This window comes from Balearica regulorum, chromosome 18 (genome assembly GCF_011004875.1).
Source record: "Balearica regulorum gibbericeps isolate bBalReg1 chromosome 18, bBalReg1.pri, whole genome shotgun sequence".
NCBI classification, from domain to species: Eukaryota; Metazoa; Chordata; class Aves; order Gruiformes; family Gruidae; genus Balearica; species Balearica regulorum.
Genome location: NC_046201.1, coordinates 8,325,830 through 8,344,349, shown reverse-complemented (window position 1 = coordinate 8,344,349; position 18,520 = coordinate 8,325,830). Strand labels below are relative to the sequence as shown.

Sequence of the window (18,520 nt, the reverse complement as noted above, 5' to 3'; positions counted from 1 at the left end):
AGAGCAGAGCTGTCTGTGGCACATTGCTCAGTGTTCCGGCTCTCATTTCCACAAGTGTTGAGCCTCTTCCCCTCAAGTGTGAGTGGTTTCAGTGTCAGGTAATGACATTTGTAAGAGACACTGTTCTCCTGGAAGGGTGCTGACATGAGGGCTCTGTGACCATAGTTTCCAGTCTTACTTGAATGGTGTACTCTTAAAAATGCTGCCTTTTGGTGAAGGCTTGAAGGAGCCCATGTTCCCACGTGGACTGGCAGCACGCATGGTTAAAGCCACTGGTCGATGGGTCCGCAGGTTATAAAATCTCAAAGGCAGACATTTCCCTCGGGCTTTTCTGGAAGTAACAACTCGAGTACAAGCAAACGGGGCAGGAGCAGGACTGGCTTTATCCTGTACCCAACCTTTTTTTTTGGGGGGGGAGTTGGTTTTTTTTAACCTGAACTTGATGTGTTCCCAATTAGTGACTTCCAGCAGTGCCAGCGCACTTTGCTGCAGAGCCTGCTGTGCTGAGGTTTGCTAAAATCTTGCCCCTTTGGAGCAGCAGTCTCTAATTCATTTCCTAACCTGTCCCAGATGCAGAGGGCACCTCCAGGCAGGCTCTGCCACACTGCAGTGCCAGGTGGGGCATTCAGAGCTTCTCCTGGGGGGGCCGGGCCCAGCCTGTGTTTTCTTCTGCAAAACTGGACGGGGTGATGGCTGTGCTGAACTCTTTGGGGCTGTACCCCCCAGTGCCCGGCCTCTGGCTGGCACCTGGGGCTCGAACTGGTTTCTGGCCGTCTGGAAAGGAGAACTGCGCTTACTCTTGATCAATGAAACACACAGAGCTTGAAATCCCAGCGGGGCTGATTATTTGTGCCAAAGCCAGCCTGCAGCCCCCGAAGGTGCGTCCTGGGGGTAGCAAAACCCCCGTTCCCCCGGGTATCCTGGGCCGCTCGGCGCCTCCCGAGGCCCCGTGGGGAAACGGGACAATCCTGCTGCTGCTCTCAGCCCTTCCTGCTGGGACGGGGGGGGACGAGGTGTTCGGGGGGTCGTCGCAGCCGTCGGGCTCCTCGCACCGCCCGAGCTCCCCCTGCAAGCTCCGAGGGGTGGTAGCGGGGCCGCCGGGGCCCGTCTGCGGGCGGCTGCTGGGGGCTGCGGTTCCCGGCCCTCCCCCGAGCCCGGCGGGGACTACATTTCCCATCGCCCCGCGAGGGGAGGGGAGGGGAGGGGAAGGGAAGGGAAGGGAAGGGAAGGGAAGGGCCGGGCCGGGCCTTCCCGGGCCGGGAGAGCCGGGGCCTTGCGGCCTCCCCGGGGCGGGTGCCCGGTGTGCTGCGGGCAGGGGGATGCTGCGGCGCTACAGGTAACGGGATGCCGCCAGTACCGGGACCGGGAGTGCTGCGGGCAGGGGGTGCGGGCTGCTGCGGCGTTCAGGACGCGGCGGGTGCTGGCCGGGGATGCTGGCGGTTAGGAGGGCCCCGGGTGCCATGGCAACGGGATGCAGGAAGGTGGAGCGTTGGGTGCCTAGCTGGTCGGGAACCTGCGGACTCCCTTCATCCTGCGTGCACCCCGAGAGGCGTGTGCACCCCTCGCTTCCAGCACCGCTTTGTTTTCTGAGAGGGCCCCGCGGCAGCAGCCGTCCTGCTCGTTCGAGATCCCCCAGGTGCTCCGAACCCAAAAAGACGAGGTTCCCTTCCTCCCCCAACTCCCCCGGGGTGTTTCCCAGGCTTTGGGCAGAGCAGGAGCCACCCCTTGGGCTCTCTGCTTGTGTCAGCACACGTGGGGCACGGCGGGCTGTATTTGCCCCCTCTCGGGTTATTTTGCGATTCCTTGGTGTCGGTGTGACGTTCCCCTCGGAAGCTCCTGCAGAAGCTCCAGACTGTTTAGGGGAATAGGGGGGTTGTTTTTAAGACTCAAATTGAGCCTTGTTTAGCATGGCTTGGAGAGGTCCAAGCAGCACAGAGCCAACCTGGCAGGCTGAGAGGGGCCCCGAGCCGGAGAGAGGAGTTTGTTTAACAGCAAATTGACAAATCCTCCTCTCCCTGCAGGTAGGAGGTTGGTGTGGGTGGTGTTAGATCCCCCCGCAGCGTGGTGGTGGAGATAAGATCGGATAAATCGTAAACAGACTTGCTGGAGCAAGGGAAGGCTGGGATCCTGTGATGGTGAGTGTGATACGGTAGGAAGACAGGCCTGGGAAACCCAAATTTGATGCTCTGGCACCTCAGTTTGGAGGCAGAAGTAATCCTGAGGGCTGGAGGCTTCTGCCCAGCTGGCAGTCGGGGCGGGGGGGGCTGTGCTCACTGGTGTCTCAAAAGTTGTAAATATCTCTGTGGTTCCCCTGTGTTTCACGTGCCATTTCCCAAGCAGCGTGGGCAGGAGGAGGGCTTTGCTATTGCTTGTGGGATTCTTTGGAGAAACCTGCCTCTGGCTTTAGTGTTTTGACAAAGTCCAGGTCAGACTTGCTTTGTTTTCTAATGAGGGAATTTGTCTTTCTCCATAGGCTACAAAACCCAAGAAAAGTTTAAGAGGTACATACGCTCGTGTGCTCGTCTTTTGTTGTCCATTAAGTGCTTTGAGCTGCTGGGAGCGCCTGGGACAGAGGAGGGGCGACACTGGGATCAGGTGGCCATCCTGGCTGCTGCAACGCTTCGTGGTCCTTGTCTGAAAGATGTGGTTGAGTGCATCATGTCATTCCCAAACCAGAGATATTCACCTGCCTCTCCCATTGAATGGATTTACTTATTGGGGTCCTATATTCCTTTCTTGTGGCCTTTCACAAATCCAGGAGAGAATATATGCTTTTATTTCAGTTCTTCTCCCTACCTGCTTGTTTAGAGGCCTCCTGCAGCCCCTGACACAGAAGCAGTGCTTTTGGGGTTGCCCAGGGGCTCTGAGATACTGCAGGGGGGAGCTCACAGATGAAGTGCTGCTTGTGGCCCATGACTAACTGAATAGAAAGCAGCTGGCTCACTTGATAAAGATATCCCTTTTCTAAGTGAAGCCAAATTTTGTATCCACAAAATACTGGATCAAGTCCTGGTGGTTCTCTCTAAACCAGCAAGGAAGGCCTTGTGCCGATGATGCTTGAGACCAAACCTTTATTCTTGGGGGATTTCAAAAGGGCAAGCCATCTTGAAATTGGGAGCTTTCCTACACCTGCTTGGTGAGTTCACCTGCCTCAACACCTTTAATTTGTCTCATTTCAGGCTCTATTGATGATGTGCTCGGTGGCCTCCTGCGATATGATGGTAAAATGAACCTTCTTTGCATCTGAAGGGCAGCATCTTTGTACTCTTACTGCCCTCCTGGGAGCAGGAGGTGCTGGTGCAACAGCCATTGATCTCTGAGGGGCTCCAGTTGTGAGGGGGGTGAAGCGGGGAGCAGAGCGGAGAGCAGGGTTTCCCAGAGTCAGAGGCCATTGAATAGGTTGGACATCAGCTTGGGTAGGCAAAGTGAAGTTCACCTCTGATTAAAAGCCTCTGCGGCTCATGGGGAGGCAGCAAAAATCCCCCTTTGGAGTGCCTGGGCCAGGAATATGCTCGTGTCCATCATCCTAATCTCTCCCTGTCTTGTTTCCAGATGAAACCCCTGTTAAATCTGCCAGAGCTTCCCAGCTGGCTGGGAGCAGCAGTGGGAGAGCCCGGGGCACCAGCTCACAGGCCAGCAAGAAGTGAGTGCCTTTCAGACACAGCCTCTCCCACTTGGAGATCTCTCTGTGGTCCCCAAGTCCTTCTGACCTGCCCCATCCTTGGCTTCTCCACCTCGCTCCCTGCCCCGACAGGGAGCTTGCCTTTCCTGGGAAGGCGAGTTATTTGCCATGCCCTTGGGAGCTGGGAGCCCAGAGCCTGAAGCTTTCCAGAAAGAGTTGGTGCCCCCAGCCCCGTACATCTTCTGTAAATCTCCCTTATGACAGTTGCTTGCTTAAATATATCAGCCCCAGCACTACTATCTTTTATCCCAGTGCTATTTTAACCTCATTTTCTGTTGTACGATGTGGCTGCTGCGGTGTGTCCGTGTGGTCCCCCCCACCTCCCACCACCTGGCTGTCCCCAGAGACCCTTAGTGAGCTCATGTGTGGTGCTGCTAACCCGCGGGCTTGTGTCACAGGGCCTTTCTAGAGGACGATTTCTTCAGCAAACTCCCTGGAGAGGACATCAAAGCTGCAGAGGTGAGCCCAAGTTTTGGGAGAGAGCTGGGGTGTCCTTAGGGCTGGGACTGAGCCAGGCCAGGCTTGTCCCTGGTGTCACCCCATCCAAGTCAGCAGTGGGATATTGGGGATGAACCATGAAGTCTGGTTGAAGCGGTAACCCCTCTCTGGCATCACTGTGGGGTGGGGAAGAGGGGACGGGGGAGTGAGTGGATGGTGGGAGGAGGGTTTCCAGGTGCCCTGGATGAGACAGAGCAAAGCCAGGGGGGCACGTTGTGCTGCAGCCCAGCCTTCCTGGCGGTGCTTCGGATAAAGTGGTGTAGGAAGGACCCTTACCCAAGCAATGGCCTGGGTGTCCCTGATGCTTCTCCCAGAAGCAGCAGGATCTCAGCAAAGGAATCGAGGCACAGGGGGTTTCCAGTGAGGGGGACACCAGGAGGAGTTGGGCATGTATTCTTCCATTCCATAATATGAGGAAAACCAGGGGCCAGAGCGTGGAAGCAAGGGGTGAGGAGTTTCCAAAGTCTGCTTGTCTCTGATCTCTGCCCTCCTTGGCACACAGGGATCCAGTGCCTCCGACGCAGACCTGCAAGCTCTGCTGCAGACCCTGAAGGTAAGTGCAGAGATATCCTTCATCTCAGCCCCACATGCGCTGCAGCCACGACCTCCAGCACCAGCTTCCAAAGGCAGAAGCAGCGCTGAGGCATTAGCAGTGCTCACCCTGCTCCCGTCCTCGTCCTGTCGCTTTCCAGGACATGGACGCCATGGAAGCTGATCTCCTGGGAATATCAAAACCCAGTTCTGGGCCAGGGAAGACAAGTGTGAAAGGTCCTGGGAAATGTGACTCCTCAGGAGGAGCAGTAAAAACCGCAGGGAAGCCACTAGCTCCTGAGAAAGGTAAAAAGGAGATTCTGCTCTTCTTTTCATAGAACCCCCTGGTTCCAAACGAGCAGGGGGTATTTTCTTCTGGGATAGGGAACAAAAAGTGGATTTGTTCCCTAAAATCCTTTTCCTGATCCTTTTTGGGGCTGTCCTAGACACAGAGTGTTACTCTGTCCATGTGTTCTCGCTTGGGAGATCCCTGGCCTGGCCTCTTGTCGTGCTGTGGTAACAACACAGGTAGCAGCAGCAGCAACGGCCGCGCTGCTGCCTCCCACCGAACACCATTTGGCCGTTCCCTGGTGCAGGTCAAAGACCAGGGATCTGCCTGATCTGCATGGAAGGAGAGCCAGAGGGGTGGCATTTAAGACATGCCAGTCCCCAAACTGCCCTGCTCTTCCCAAGGCCCTTTTCTCCTCCTCTGCTTGCAAGGAGACCCCTCCAGAGAGATTCCCACCCCGTAAGGCTGCGGGGGGGGCACTGTGTGTCGCAATATGTGCTTTTAGGGGGCTGCCACCAGAAAAGTCACCTTCAGCTGGGGTGGGAGAGGGGCATCTCTGCAGCACCTTGTCTCTGAGAGCTGTGACGTCTCTTTCTAGGAGAGCCTGTACCTGTGATGGAGAAGAAGCCACTCTCATCCCCTCCTGCTTCCCAACAGTACAAGAAATTTAACTTTGACGGTAGGATGTCACTTCACTTCAGCATGTAGATGCACGAGGCGACCGAGGACCTGGTCTTGCTCTTTGCCTTTATTTTGACTCTTCTGTTAGCCAAAGGCTTGGCTGGTTAATGAGATAGAGAGTCCTTCACCCCTACGATGCCAGTGCAAATCTAATCCTTCAGAGGTGACCGAAGGAAAAAATGACACGTCTGCATTTGAGGTCCTCCCCAGGACAGGCTGGGAGATGATTCCTGGGGGCATTTGCATTTTCACATGTGCTTTGGATTTAGTGACTGTCTGTAACCCCTGGGAGCCCTTGTGTCGGGGGGGGGGGGTGGGGGGGTGGGGGTGGGGATTCTGTCCAGCTTCCAAATGGGGTTTCCTGGCACAGCTGAGATCTGGTTGTCAAAGCCTGTGCTTTAACCAAGGTCAGCATCTGTGAAAATCACTAATGGGCTTTAGGTGATTTAGGTGGGCTTTCTTCTCCCCTTTTTCTTTGCCTAAACAGTGTTCAAGCGTTAAAGCACCCAAATGTTGAGTTATTTTTTTCTAGAAGAAAGAAAACGTGGAAAAACTGAACAGAAATTTAATTCTTGAGTGTTTGAAGTTCAGGGAGACTTAAGGGCATCCCAGGTCCCTGCAGAATGTGCATTCATGGCTTTGGGCAGATCCAGTCTCCTGTCCCCATGTCGATGTGGTGGGGGACAGTGCTTGGCTTAGTGCAGAACTGTTCTAAATAACGTTAGTTTGGTTTGGTTTTACTATTATTATTCTCCTTTCCTGCCCCTATGGGGTAACTCCCAGATCTAGATGATCCTTTGGCAGGACTTTTATCTGATGAGGAGCAGGATGCTCCCAAGAAGCCAGCTCCAACAGGCACTAAAAGCAGCTCTGAGAAAAAACCAGAACAGAGTAAAGAGAAAGGTAAGAGCAGGGTTGCTCAATGCATCCTCTTTGTATTAAACGTATCGGCAGCCTGGATTAGTTTGTGTGAGGTCCAAACTGATTAAATTGAAAGCCACCTAGTCCAATCTCTTATTAAACAGCATGGTCATTTGTAGAGCAACTTGGCGATGGGGTTAATTGTGCTACAACTCAGCGAGTGCTTGATATTTCCAGCGTGCCACAGGTTACGGAACTGACCTTTCCTTTCTGGGAATGGCGGCTCAAATCTTAACTTTGACCTCACCCAGCCTGTTCTGCACGTTGCCAAATGAGAACAAGTTTTCTGGGTCAGGATTTGGGTGGCTGAGAGCATCGCTGGTCCACGCCAAATCACAGCTGGGGCACCTCTGAGTGGGATCTGGCTGCACTGCAGCTGTGTTACAGGCACTCATCCCTCTTGTTCCTGCAGCAGGGGTGATCATGGGTCTGATAGTCCCCTAAAATCATCTTTCACCCTGATAAATCCACTCTGGACACAAGTAGCAGCTGGTGGGTTAGGGCAGGGACTAAGGTGTGTTGGTGGAGCAAGGACTTTGGGCAAAGAGGGGCAGGAATGATCTGATTGGAAACTTGCAAAGCTAAAAAAGCTCCTGGTGTCAGCCAGAGCTGGAAACCCCAGTGTTAGTGACACCCAGCAACGTCCCGTCAGTGGACACATGGCCACGGACCAGGCAGTAGTGTGTTGCCACGTTGTCACTTGCTGTGAGATTTGCTCACTGAAAAGAGTTATTTAAAAATGATTTCGTAAATGGTCCTGAGAGATAAGAGCAGGCAGGGCTGCTTTGGTCTCTTGTTAAAAAAAAATCAACCTCCTACCACGTGTGATCCCATCCACAGAGCCACCCCCACCCCAGACGCCCCTGCACACCGTGGCCCCAGTCCAGAAGAGGAAGGAACTCATGTTTGAAGATGATGGTGATGACCTGATGGATGCGCTGGGATTTGGCAGTGGCATAAAAGGAGATGAGCAGCAGGGAAAGAAGGCAGAAGAGTAAGGGCAATGACGAGGCAGTGGGAGGAAAGCAGGGGATGGCTTGTGCGTTGAGAAGGCACCACTGTGCTGGGTGGGGGATGCTGGGTCCCAGAAGGGGGCAAGAGCAGCCTTGTTTCACAGAGAAGAGCCAGAGCACCCTGGCAAGGCTGTATGACAAGGAACAGCCCTGCCTCTCGGAGAAACCCATCTGCCTCTGTGTCCCCAACAGAGAGGAGCTCCGGCCAGCCCGCTCCAAGCTGGACGAGTTGTTGGGACGAGGCTCCGTGGCCAAAATCCTGGAGCAGCCAGGCATGGGAGAGCGCAGGGAGTTCAAACTGGATAAGAAGTACCAAAAACAGCCAGGTGAGCTGGGAAGGTCTGCAGCAGTGACAGCATTTGCTTGGGAGAGCGAGATTGATTTCTAATGCCCTTGCAGGGGAAATAGGCGCTCTGTAGTGGTGAGCAGGGTTGTTAACAGGCTCAGTCAGCACAGGGGGGAAGGTGGCTAATGCAAAAGGGGTTTACTCTGCCCACGAGGCAGCCTGGGAGCCATAACTCAGTTGCCTTCAGACGTGGTTTGATTCCCAACAAAGACACGTTTCCCACCCACACTGAGGAGGCACGTTGCTCGTGGGTTTCCAGGGAAGATGTTTCCAGCTGGGATTTCCCAGAGGCAGCAATCCCAGTGGGAATTGTAGCGGAGGAGGAGGAGGAGGGCTGGTGTCTTTGCAGCCGGCTGCCCCTCTGGGTGCTGACTCAAGGCTGCTTGTCTGAACAGAAAAGGAAGAGGGTTGGGACGAGGACAATTTTGTCTTTGGAGCATACCAGCCCACGGTGGCCTCCACACCCGAGGGCCGGCTGAGGAGAAGGCAGTCTGTGAGGTATGGTGCTCTGTGGTGTCTGTTGCTCCAGCCACGCTGCCCCTGCGGTGGAGCTGGCAGGGTCCCTGGGGTCCTCTTGCGGGCAGGTATGCGACTGCCTCTCCTTGCAGCAGGTTTTCAGCCGAGAACAGCAGCGAGCCGAAACCAGAGCCACACTCCGAACCTCCTCCAGCCAGCAGGAGCCCCGTGCGGACCAGCAAGGCTGCAAGTGACTGGCTGGGTTTGAAAGATGAGGATTTGATAGATTCGGAGCCACTGTCTCCAGCAAAGGCCAGTCCTGCAGTGAGCTACCCCAGCCGTGCCGCAGCTGGGCAGCCTGGCCCCGTCAGCCAGGTCCCGGCCGTGGAGGAGGCAGCAGCTAAACCCAGCCCAGTGGACGAGGAGAACTGGCTGAGCGCTGCCTTGTCTCGCAAGAAAGCCCAAGCGCAGGCGAAGGCCCAGGAGAGAAGTGCCAAGCCCCCTGAGGCCGCAGGTGAAGGGCTGGATCCCTGCTCTCCCGTCAGGTAAAGGCATGGTTTGATGGTCGTGACGTTCCCATCTGCTCCATGTGTAGCTCCAGCAAGACCTCTCAGAAACACTCAACTCGGATTTAAGGAATCAATTTTAAGCACTCTCTTGTTTCAGGTTGGGGCAGTAACACGGGGCTTTCTCCCGCTGATCCAGCCCGCAGTTCCATTACACCTCTGGGCTCTCCTTCCAGTTGTGGCCAACGTTGCACACACTGCCCCGGGTCCCACGGAGCTGTCCTGGATCAGCACACCCCGCGGGCTCCCTGTGCTCCTCCTTCCTGCCTTCATTCCCCTTCACTCCTCCTAGTTCCAAGCAAACCACCCCCTCCAGTTTGGGTTTACACGGACACAAGTTCAGACTTGTGCCATTTGAATGGGACTCGGAAGCGCATTGCAGCCCAACAGCCGCGTCTCGTGGGCAGGGTGTGTTAGCTGGGGCTGCTGCTGCCCGGGGCAAACGGGTAGATGCAGCAGGGAGGAACGCCGGTGGTGGAGGTTTTGGGGTGGCCTTGCTCCCCCGGCAGCCAAAAGGCTGAATCCTGCTGCAGTTAAGGGGGACACAGGCTTTCACCTGCGAGGCAGGAACTGGTGTTGGGGGACAGGATCTAGTCTTTTATCGCCTCCTCAGCTCTTCCACATAGGATGTTTTTTTGCTTGCAGCCAGCCAGCCACCTCCACAGGAGCACCGCAGCAGGCAGCTGTCCTGCAGGACAAGGCAGCGAGCACAGATGGCACCAGGTAAGGCCTCCTTTGCCTTTCGGTAATCCTCCACGGGTGAGATTTCCTCCAGAAAGCAGCTCCGTGGGTGAGGTTGGGGAATGGGGAGAGCTGGTAGCCAGCAGTGATCACTTTGGTCTGGGACCTCTGTAACTGGGAGGGAAGGCAGCTCTGAAGGATCGTCAGGCTTTTGCCTATTTGATCACGGTGGAACAGCCAAGCTTTAAACTTAAAGAAATGGCAAGCATGATAATGTCTGTGTCTCTCCCTGAGCTGTGACACTGCTGTGCATCACTTGTGTCCCTGTGCCCACGCAGGCAGCCAGTCCCCTGGCTCAGCACCACGAAACAAGCCTCAGCTCACCCGTCGGAGGCTGCGAAGGGGGATCCCTCCAGAGACACCAGCACCCTGGGTGCGTTCTGTGTGGTTGTACAGTTTGGGCAGCAGTATGCAGAGAGGGTCCCCTTGCCCTTAAAAAAAAAAAAACCCCAAAAAAAGGGGGTAGGAGCCACAGCATCACCCTGGGCTATGTAAATGCTGCCCAGGCTTTGACCACCCGTAGCCGGAGCGAGCTGCCAAGCTGCAGGATCCCACTGTCCCCATTTTGTGGTGGGGACATTGTGCTGGGGCACGCTGAGCTCCACAGTGCTGCCTTTGGGGTATCAGAGGGCTGCAAGGGACTTGCCCTCTCTCTGAGCAATGAGTGGGTGTAAGTTCTTGCTGTCCCTTCTCTCTCCCCCTTCCCTCCTGCTGCCCCCACGTTCGTCCCACTGGTGCTGTGCGCTGGAAGACCCCCTCCTGCCCTGGGCTGAGGCTTCGCACCAGTTCAGAGGCCGTTGAAAGTGGCTTAGGGGATCCAGCCTCCTCCCTAGGGAATAGAGATAGAGGGGGAGCTGGGCTTTGCCCCCAAACTTACTCTGCAGAGCAGAATCCCACCATGATGGGTGGGGTGGGGTGGGGTGGGGTAGGGGCGTGGGTACGGACAAATCCATCTGACCCCTCCGTCCCCATCACCAGCTGCTGGAGCAGAGCAGGACCCTTCTTGCTCTGCCCAGGAGACCCAGGCCCTCATCCTTCTGGGAGGGGATGGTTCCCATTGCCATGTCTGAATCGTGGACTTGTTCAATTTTCAGTCCCCATAGCCTTGTTTCCAGGAGAGCAGGAGACACAGGGCCTTGCCCCGCTTGCTCAGGTAGGTCTGCTGGTCCCGTGTCCCCAGGAGATGCAGGGTTGTGGTGGTGATCACAAGCTCTCCAACTTGCTGGCATCCAACTCTGCCTGTGCTCCCTTGGCAATAGGAAGGATGTGCCCTGCCTTGCATCTCTAGGAGCAAATAGAAGCAAAGTGTTTGCAGAGCCCCAAGATGCCCCAAGTTGTATTTATCAGGCCAAAGCACGGGTGCTGTGGATGCTTTGTAAACCATGTGCGTTTACAGCCCAGCTCCTGACTGGTCTTTGAAGCCTCCATTTGTTACCTAGCTGGGCCTCCTCGCCCTGCCCTCGTGGCGGGACACCCACTGTCTCCCAGAGGAGTCGTCATCTTATTCGTAGAATCATAGAGTCATAGAATGGTTTGGGTTGGAAGGGACCTTAAAGATCATCTAGTTCCAACCCCCCTGCTGCGGGCAGGGACACCCTCCACTAGACCACATTGCCCAAAGCCTCATCCAGCCTGGTCTTAAACACTTCCAGGGATGGGGCATCCACAGCCTCTCTGGGCAACCTGTGCCAGTGCCTCACCGCTCTAACAGTAAAGAACTTCTTTCTAACATCTAACCTAAATCGACCCTCCTTCAGCTTAAACCCCTTACCCCTTGTCCTGTCACGACACTCCCTGATAAACAGTCCCTCACCATCTTTCCTGTAGGCCCCTTCAGGTACTGGTCAGCCACAATTAGATCTCCCCAGAGCCGCCTTTTCTCCAGGCTGAACAATCCCAAATCTCTCAGCCTGAGAGTCTGTCCCCGGGGAAGGAAGAGCCCAGCGTGCTCGTGTCTGGGGTAGGGGCTGCTGAGTGTCGCCTGGGGAGAGGGGACCCTGGGCAGCAACGCGGTTGGGCTGGAGAAGGGTGGAAGAGGGACTGCAGCAGGGTGGGGATGGATCGCTGTTCCCAGGCTAGGAGATGTTCTCCCCAGGGCTTTACCTCCCTGAGAGCGTCCCTGGGTCTCCGCAGGTTACCACACCCAGGGCGCATCTCCAGGCTGCCCCACAGCTGCAGGTGAGGCACACGCCTGCCTTTGGGGGCTGATGGCCACACCACAAAGCCACTGATCCTGAAGGGCCTCGATCTTTTCTCTCCATCCCCATAGGCAGAGTCCCCAGCCCTGGGCTTGCTGCATGAGAGGAGGCTGGGGGCTCCCATGGCCCAGCTCTACGAGGATGCAACGGGCTGTCGGGCAGCGCTGCTTGGTGCCCAGGCCCGTGTAGCAGAGCTGGAGAGCCAGGTGAGCCCCATCGCCTGCTGGATGGGGGACCATGGGTGACCCAGGGGGAGGAGAAGGGGCCATGTCTGCTCCACATAGTATCAGGGTGACAAGGAGGGAGGAGAAATCTCCCTGTCCAGAGATGCCCGCAGCCACGAAGTGTTGCTGTGGGAGCTCTATCCTTGGGGCGGCACAAGGACCTTCTCCCTGGGTGCCCAGCAGGTCCGGACGCTGGAGCTGGAGCGGACACAGCACAAACTGTTGCTGGAGAGTCTCCAGCAGCGGCACCAGGAGGACCTGGATCTCCTCGAGAGTGCCCACAGGTACCAGGCTCTCGCCTGCGCTCTCCTCCTGTGTCACATCCTTGCCTACAGCCCTGTCCATCACCCCTGGGGTGGGATAACTGAGGCACTTCCCAAATCGATCCCTGGGGCGGGCAGGCACAGAGCCCTGTGGATGTGGACCTGGTAGGGGCAGAGAGGAGCCCCAGGGGTGAGCCAGGGTGGGGGTCTGGTGTCACCAACACTGTCCCATGGGTGACAAGGAGGAGGGACCAGTCCCATTGCCAGCACCTCCCCAGTCAGGGCACTGCACTGGGCAGTAGTGTTCAGGGCTCAGACTGTGGAGAGCAAAGCACCTTGTGCCTCAGTTTCCCCACACACACAGCGACACCGATCAGCTCCTAAATCCCCGTGTGCGCTTTGCGTGGAGAGTGCTGGGTATTGCCATGAAAGCAACACTTCTTTCTTGCCCTGACCTCTCCGGGCAGGAGCCGAGTGAAGGTGGTGGAGGAGACCTATGGGCAGCGGGAGGAGAGGCTGCGGCGGGAGAAGGAGCAGCTGGCAGCTCAGCTGCTGTCACAGAGCCGGGATGCTGAGCAGGCACGGACAGAGCTGATGGAGCAACACCAGCAGCGACTGGCCATGCTGGAGCAGCAGAGCGCACTGGAGCTGGAGCGGCTGCGAGAGCTGCAAAGGTGAGAGTGGCACGAGCGGCACACACGTGGGGCTAGTTCCTCTTCTTTGGCAAAAGAACCAGGGAACGGGCATGCAGTGAAAGGAGAAGTCGGATTGCAGAAGCACCAGGTTGTGGGCAGCTTGGTGGCATTTGGAATGGGGATTTGCTTTGTAGGTGGGCACAGGAATTTCTGGCTAGAGACATCATTTCCGAGTGAATGCATTGTATTTTGAAAGATGATGAATTCAGTGTTTTATCTCCCCCAAATCCCTTTTATTCGGGTCAATGAGTCACTGATGTCCACATGGTTTGGGTCAATGAGAAATTGGGTTTTGGTAGAGAAGCTGGTAACCCCCAGATGTGGTCCATCCCAAATGTGGATGCCTGTCAGTGGGCTGCCCTGTGACAGACCACCACACCAGCTCAGCTCCTGGGACCTGGATCTCAGCCCCGTGACTGAGCCTCTTCCGCGGTGCCCGTTAGGGGAGCAGCAGTTTGCAACGGCCCGTGTCGGACTCCTTCCTCTGCATCCCACAGGGTGTCTGTCCAGGAGATGCGCAAAGACCATGAAGAGCAGCTCCAGTGGCTGAAGCGGCTCAAAGACCAGGAGATCGATGCGGTGACCAGCGCCACTTCGCACACCAGGTACCAATGGCTGGCGGCATATTCCCGCTTTGGTCTCTGGCCGTGGTGTTCCCTGTCCAACAGGGAACCAGCCTTGGACCATGGCAACAGCGGCCATTCCCTCTGCCACCCACTGCCTCCAGGGATGCTGAGCTGTTTAATATCTGTCAGTACTCCCCTAAGCATCTTCCTACTGCTCTGCTATGAGCCAGAGAGGTTTGGGGCAGGGCTGCACAGCCTTTTGCCCCCCGCCCCCCCACCATCCTCCTCTCCATCGCGGTGAGATGAAGTGTGTCCCGCAGGGGTGACCCTCCACTTGTTCCTCTCCACAGATCTCTGAATGGTGTCATTGAGCAGATGGAGAAGTTCTCCAGCAACCTGCACGACCTCTCACGCAAGGTGGAGGCCATGCACCACACCACCTCTCAGGAGCTGGCCATGGGGGCACGGCAGTGGGACAAGCAGCTCAAGGGTACATCTGCTATTCCCCTGTGTCGAAATGTCTGCATGGTCCCCACCAGGGCTGGGGACACCCAGAAAACAGGGAGAAGGTTGGACTTTGAGTCAGCCAGAGGCTGGGAGCCTAGGCTGGCAGAGCCCGGCCTGCCTTGGTCACTGGACATCTCAGGGTCTCCCTCTTACAAGTTGAAGTCCTGGGGGTGTGTAGAAAGTGATGAGCACAAATGCACGCAGCTTTTCCATGAATATGGTGTAGACAGAGGGGGTTTCCCACCTCATGCTGCTCATGGCCCTGCTGCCATCTCTCCCCAGTGCTCCAGGACAGGCTGTCACAGCAGCAGAGGGACATGGAGGAGGAGCGGAGCAGACTCCAGGAGGTGATTGCCAAAATGGAGGCCAGGCTGGGTGAGCAGACTCGGCTGCTGGAGCAGGTGAGCCCATGCTGTGTCCTCTGCCCAGGTCAGCCCTCCCATCTGGGTATGGGGCATACGTCCTGCCCACTGGAGGTCCCTGGCCTGGAGCCTGTGAATGATGTCTGTCTCTCTAGGAGCGATGGAGGGCGACAGCAGAACAATCCAAGGTGGAATCGCTGCAGCACTCGTTGGAGGAGCAGCGGCGGATCATGACCCAGCAGCTCTCCATGGAGCGAGCAGAGCTGGAGAGGGTGAAGGTGAGGTGGGGCAGACGTCTCCAGGTGTCTTTCACACGTCCTGTGAGTCTGACCGGGGCTGCACTGCAGCATGTGGTGGAGGGAAGAGCTGGCTGTTGGGCTGCAGCATCCTTCCTCTGCCTCCTCAATCCTGCACCCGGTCGCACAGGGAATCACAATCAGACCAGCCCTCTGGCACACGGATGCAAGAGGCTGCTGTGTGCCTGCATGATGCATGCTGGTTCCCGAGGAGTGTGGGGCCAGAGTTCTCCATGCAGGGTTCACTCCAGGCGCCATGGGCTTGAACCAACCTCTAGACGTTGTGTGGGGTTTAGTGGCAGAGATGGGTTAAAGGAGAAAAATCCTGTGTCGAATGGCACTTAGTGCTTTCTCCCTCCCTCTCTTGCAATGCTCTCCAGAGTGCTTTGCTGGAGGAGCAGAAGTCAGTGATGCAGAAGTGCTCGGAGGAGCGACGGAAGCTGGCGGCCGAGTGGGCTGAATTTCACGCCCGGCAGCAGTTGAGCAAGGAGCGGATGGAGCGTGACATGGACCGAGCTTTGCAGATGGACTCCCAGAGAGAGGGCACCATCATGAGCCTGGCCAAGGTACCACAGCAGAGCCCCTTCCTGTGGCCTCCAGCACCGCCTGGCAGGCTCATGGATGGGTCCTGCCCACGGGGGAGATGTTCAGCGCTGCCTTCAGGTGTTTAAGACAGGGACATCCCTCAAGGTGGTAAGAATCAGGCTGTTCAGGAGCAGCCTCCCTCAGCCTGTTTTAGGTATTGACTGAAGCATCAGTCATCTCTGTCTCTCCCCTTTGCCTGTGAGGAGTTTGGGCAGCCAGACCAGGCGCAGCCGCCTCTGTTTTAAGTCTGGGGAGAGGAAACCCCTGTGGTGGGTTAAGCAAAACATCCCCATGCCATGAGAATGTGTCCAGAGCCAGTTCTACTCCCCCAGGGCTGTCCAGAGGGGATATGTGGCGCAAACACCGCAACAGAGCTGCATTTTTAAGGGCTACTAGAGTGGAAAATAACCATTCAGCCTGGATATTTCCATTGCTGACATACTGCCATGCCTTGAGCATGTTTTAGGGTGTGCAACACGGTGAGGGGCTCCATCCTTTCCAGGGAAGGAAAGTGTGTGTGTGTGTGTGTGTAGAACCCCAGTTCTGCCAGGCCCTGGTCCCCAAGGGCACATGGATGAGGGCACTGCTTGGGTATCTGGTGGAGGTGTTCTGCACCCCAGACTGGCACACACGAGGAGCTAGATGGGGCAGATCTCTCCCATCACTTGAGAAGACATGAGATAGTGTCCAGGACAGGCCAGGTAATGCACTGGTTTCCCCCGCACCTGTCCTAGGAGCAGGCAGAGTTGAAGATCCGGGGCCGCGAGCTGAAAGCCAAGGAGGAGCAGCTGGCGAGGGACAGGGAGCTGCTGGAGGAGGCCTGGCAGGAGCTGAGGCTGGAGAAGGAGAAGGTGAACGGGGCCGCGCTGCGCGTCCGGCAGCGAGAGGAGGAGATTAAAAGTATGACCAAGGTAAGCAGAGCATCTGCACTGCGGTTCACAGCTGTACATGGGCTGGCAGCAAAGCCGAGGTTCCCCAAAGTCATGGATCCTAATCCTGTCCTGGGAGGGGAACAGGGGATGCATAAAGGAGCCCTGCCCCAGGACACCGAGGGTCCCTGTCCTTAGCTGCTCTGCCTTGCAGCTCTCGTCCCAGAAGTATGAGGAAGGGGAGCAAGCCCTGCGGGAGGCATGCAGGATGGAGTCTGAGCACCAGACCAGGCTGCAGGTCATGCAGCAGCACTTGGAGCAGCTGAAGCAGCAGGAACAACGTCTGCAGCAGGCAAATACCCCCTCACATTCCCTTCTCGGCCTGGGGCTGCCGTGTCAAGGGTCTGAACCTTTGCAAATGGCTTCTCTCTCCCGGGGATGGGGCAGGAGCGGCTGAGCATGGCTCACCAGAGGAAACAGCTTGAACAGCTACGAGAAGAGCTGCCCAACAACCCTGTGATGCTGCTGACTGCAGACCAGGACCTCAGTGCCCCTATGAGAGGCCTCTCCAGCACGCTGCGTAAGGCTTCCTGCATGCTGCTGATGCGAAGGGACACGCTGGGGACAGCTGCACTTGTATTCCACTTCTCAGGAGGCTTGGGATGTTCCTGGGGGCTGTTTTAGTTCCTCTGTATATAAACCTCTGATGTGGGTTGGTCTCCTCGTCTTCCAAAGGAGTTCAGTGGAGTTGTCTGAGCCAGGGCAGGGCCAGGAGGGGATGGAAGGGAGAGGCAGGTGGGTTAAAGGCCGTTTGCACTGGGAGGTTGGGGAGGACCTTGCTGCGGGGACATGCAGGCAGCAAAAAAAGGGATGCTCTGTTGTCTCCATCTGCAGTTTCTCTAACGGCGGCAGCACCACACAGTCGGGCTTCTGTTCCAGGCTTTCCGCCTCCTGTCAGGGTGCTCCCTCGGCACAGCCCGGGGTGTAGCAGGGAAACCTTGTCCATGGCTGGCCCTGCCGAGCTCTACACCAAACTGCTGCTGCTGAAGCACAGGGCCCAGGAGGTGAGGTGGAGGGAGACCGGGACTGGAAGGGGCTTTGAACCCGCTGGGTGGGAGCAGGGCTGGGTGAAGCCTGATTTGAGTGTCGACAGTGTTGCCCCTCTCCTCACCCCATCCCTGGGAGAAGCCAGCTCTGCTCGACTCTGGGTTCGTGATGTCCCCATCCTCTCCCGTCAGCCCCTGCTTCCCTGCTGGGTCCTTCCCCAGGCCAGGATGCTCTTTGAGGCTTTCTCTGTGGGTCTCGCTCAGAGCGTGAGGTTATGGGCTCTGAAGGGGAGCCCATACACCCCAGGGGGGACCACAGATGGGTACCTGCCCACTGCTTACTACACGAAGGAGCGTTTGGGATACTTCCTTCATTCATGAGCAACACCCTGGACTGCGACCCTGTTTCTGTGGCACCATCCAGTATCCACCCCATCCATCCCTCTCTTCTCAGGACCACGATTTCTTGGAGGATGAGCAGTTCTTCCTGGAGAGCCTGAAGAAAGCGTCCTACAACACTTCATCACTGTCAGCCTGAGTAGGTGGCATCCCCAGACACTACCCAAGGGACGGCTGTGTCCGTCCTCGCAGGAGGCTGCTGTGCCCTCCATGTGAGGGAGGAAAACAAGCAGTAAATAATCCCAGTTCTCAGCTGAAGAACTGTCATTCTCTTTAAAAACAATCTCAGAGTGTGAAATCTACCCCCATGGGCTGTGGAAAGCCCTCCCCACGGATTGTCTGGCCTCCATCCCTTGGGGCAAGTGCCCCTGGCCACCTGGCAGGCACTGCTGGGAGGCAGTTGCCCCGGTGGGGGTGGATTTGGTCAGCCACTCTGCTGGCTCTTGGGCAGGCAGCTGCCTGCGCTGGGCTGTGACAACCAAAGGCTTTGGGGGGGATTGCGGAGGTTTGGCCAAGCTGCAAAGCCAGGCAAAGCAGAGGGGTCACGGCTCAGCCCTGGGGCTGTGCTGAGGTTCATCAGCACTGCAGGGATGTTCCACAGCTCACAGGCCACTTCAGCTTTTCCTTTTGGGCCTTTTTCTGGGGTGACAGCAGGGCCACTCTGCTCCCTTCAGCGGGATCTGCCCTGGGGACAGAGGAGCAATGGCGGAAGGGGCAGCCCGGCGCCAGGGAAGACCGTTTCTAGTCAGGCCCTGCCCGAGACAGCCCGAGACAGCAGCGGGGGCC

The 18,520-nt window shown here is 56.9% G+C and overlaps 1 protein-coding gene across 8 annotated transcripts; it reads left to right on the top strand.

The window, feature by feature from the left end:
• Positions 1-1,218: 1,218 nt before the first annotated feature.
• FBF1 (Fas binding factor 1) lies at positions 1,219-18,014 on the top strand. 8 transcript variants are annotated; one of them, XM_075770495.1, is made up of 31 exons: positions 1,229-1,336; positions 2,022-2,135; positions 2,474-2,501; positions 3,180-3,221; positions 3,553-3,643; positions 4,081-4,141; positions 4,683-4,733; positions 4,873-5,017; positions 5,599-5,679; positions 6,465-6,584; positions 7,443-7,596; positions 7,808-7,941; positions 8,357-8,459; positions 8,573-8,962; positions 9,629-9,706; positions 10,003-10,097; positions 10,819-10,877; positions 11,858-11,902; positions 11,994-12,128; positions 12,330-12,430; positions 12,877-13,083; positions 13,602-13,709; positions 14,021-14,160; positions 14,460-14,578; positions 14,695-14,817; positions 15,216-15,401; positions 16,155-16,331; positions 16,504-16,641; positions 16,737-16,869; positions 17,184-17,353; positions 17,790-18,014. In XM_075770495.1, exons 2-31 carry the CDS (start codon positions 2,133-2,135, stop codon positions 17,871-17,873), a joined length of 3,501 nt encoding a protein of 1,166 aa, XP_075626610.1. In that variant the 5' UTR covers positions 1,229-1,336; positions 2,022-2,132; the 3' UTR covers positions 17,874-18,014. The 8 variants fall into 8 exon arrangements, with proteins under 8 accessions (XP_075626613.1, XP_075626610.1, XP_075626609.1 ...); XM_075770494.1 differs by having other exon boundaries at positions 12,327-12,430; XM_075770493.1 differs by having other exon boundaries at positions 8,570-8,962.
• The last annotated feature ends 506 nt before the right edge of the window (positions 18,015-18,520 follow it).

Coding starts and splice junctions, on each gene's coding strand:
- FBF1 (XM_075770492.1), top strand. Junction 16,332..16,503: donor AGATTAAAAGTATGACCAAG/GTAAGCAGAGCA, acceptor TCTGCCTTGCAG/CTCTCGTCCCAGAAGTATGA. Junction 17,354..17,789: donor TGAAGCACAGGGCCCAGGAG/GTGAGGTGGAGG, acceptor CTCTCTTCTCAG/GACCACGATTTCTTGGAGGA.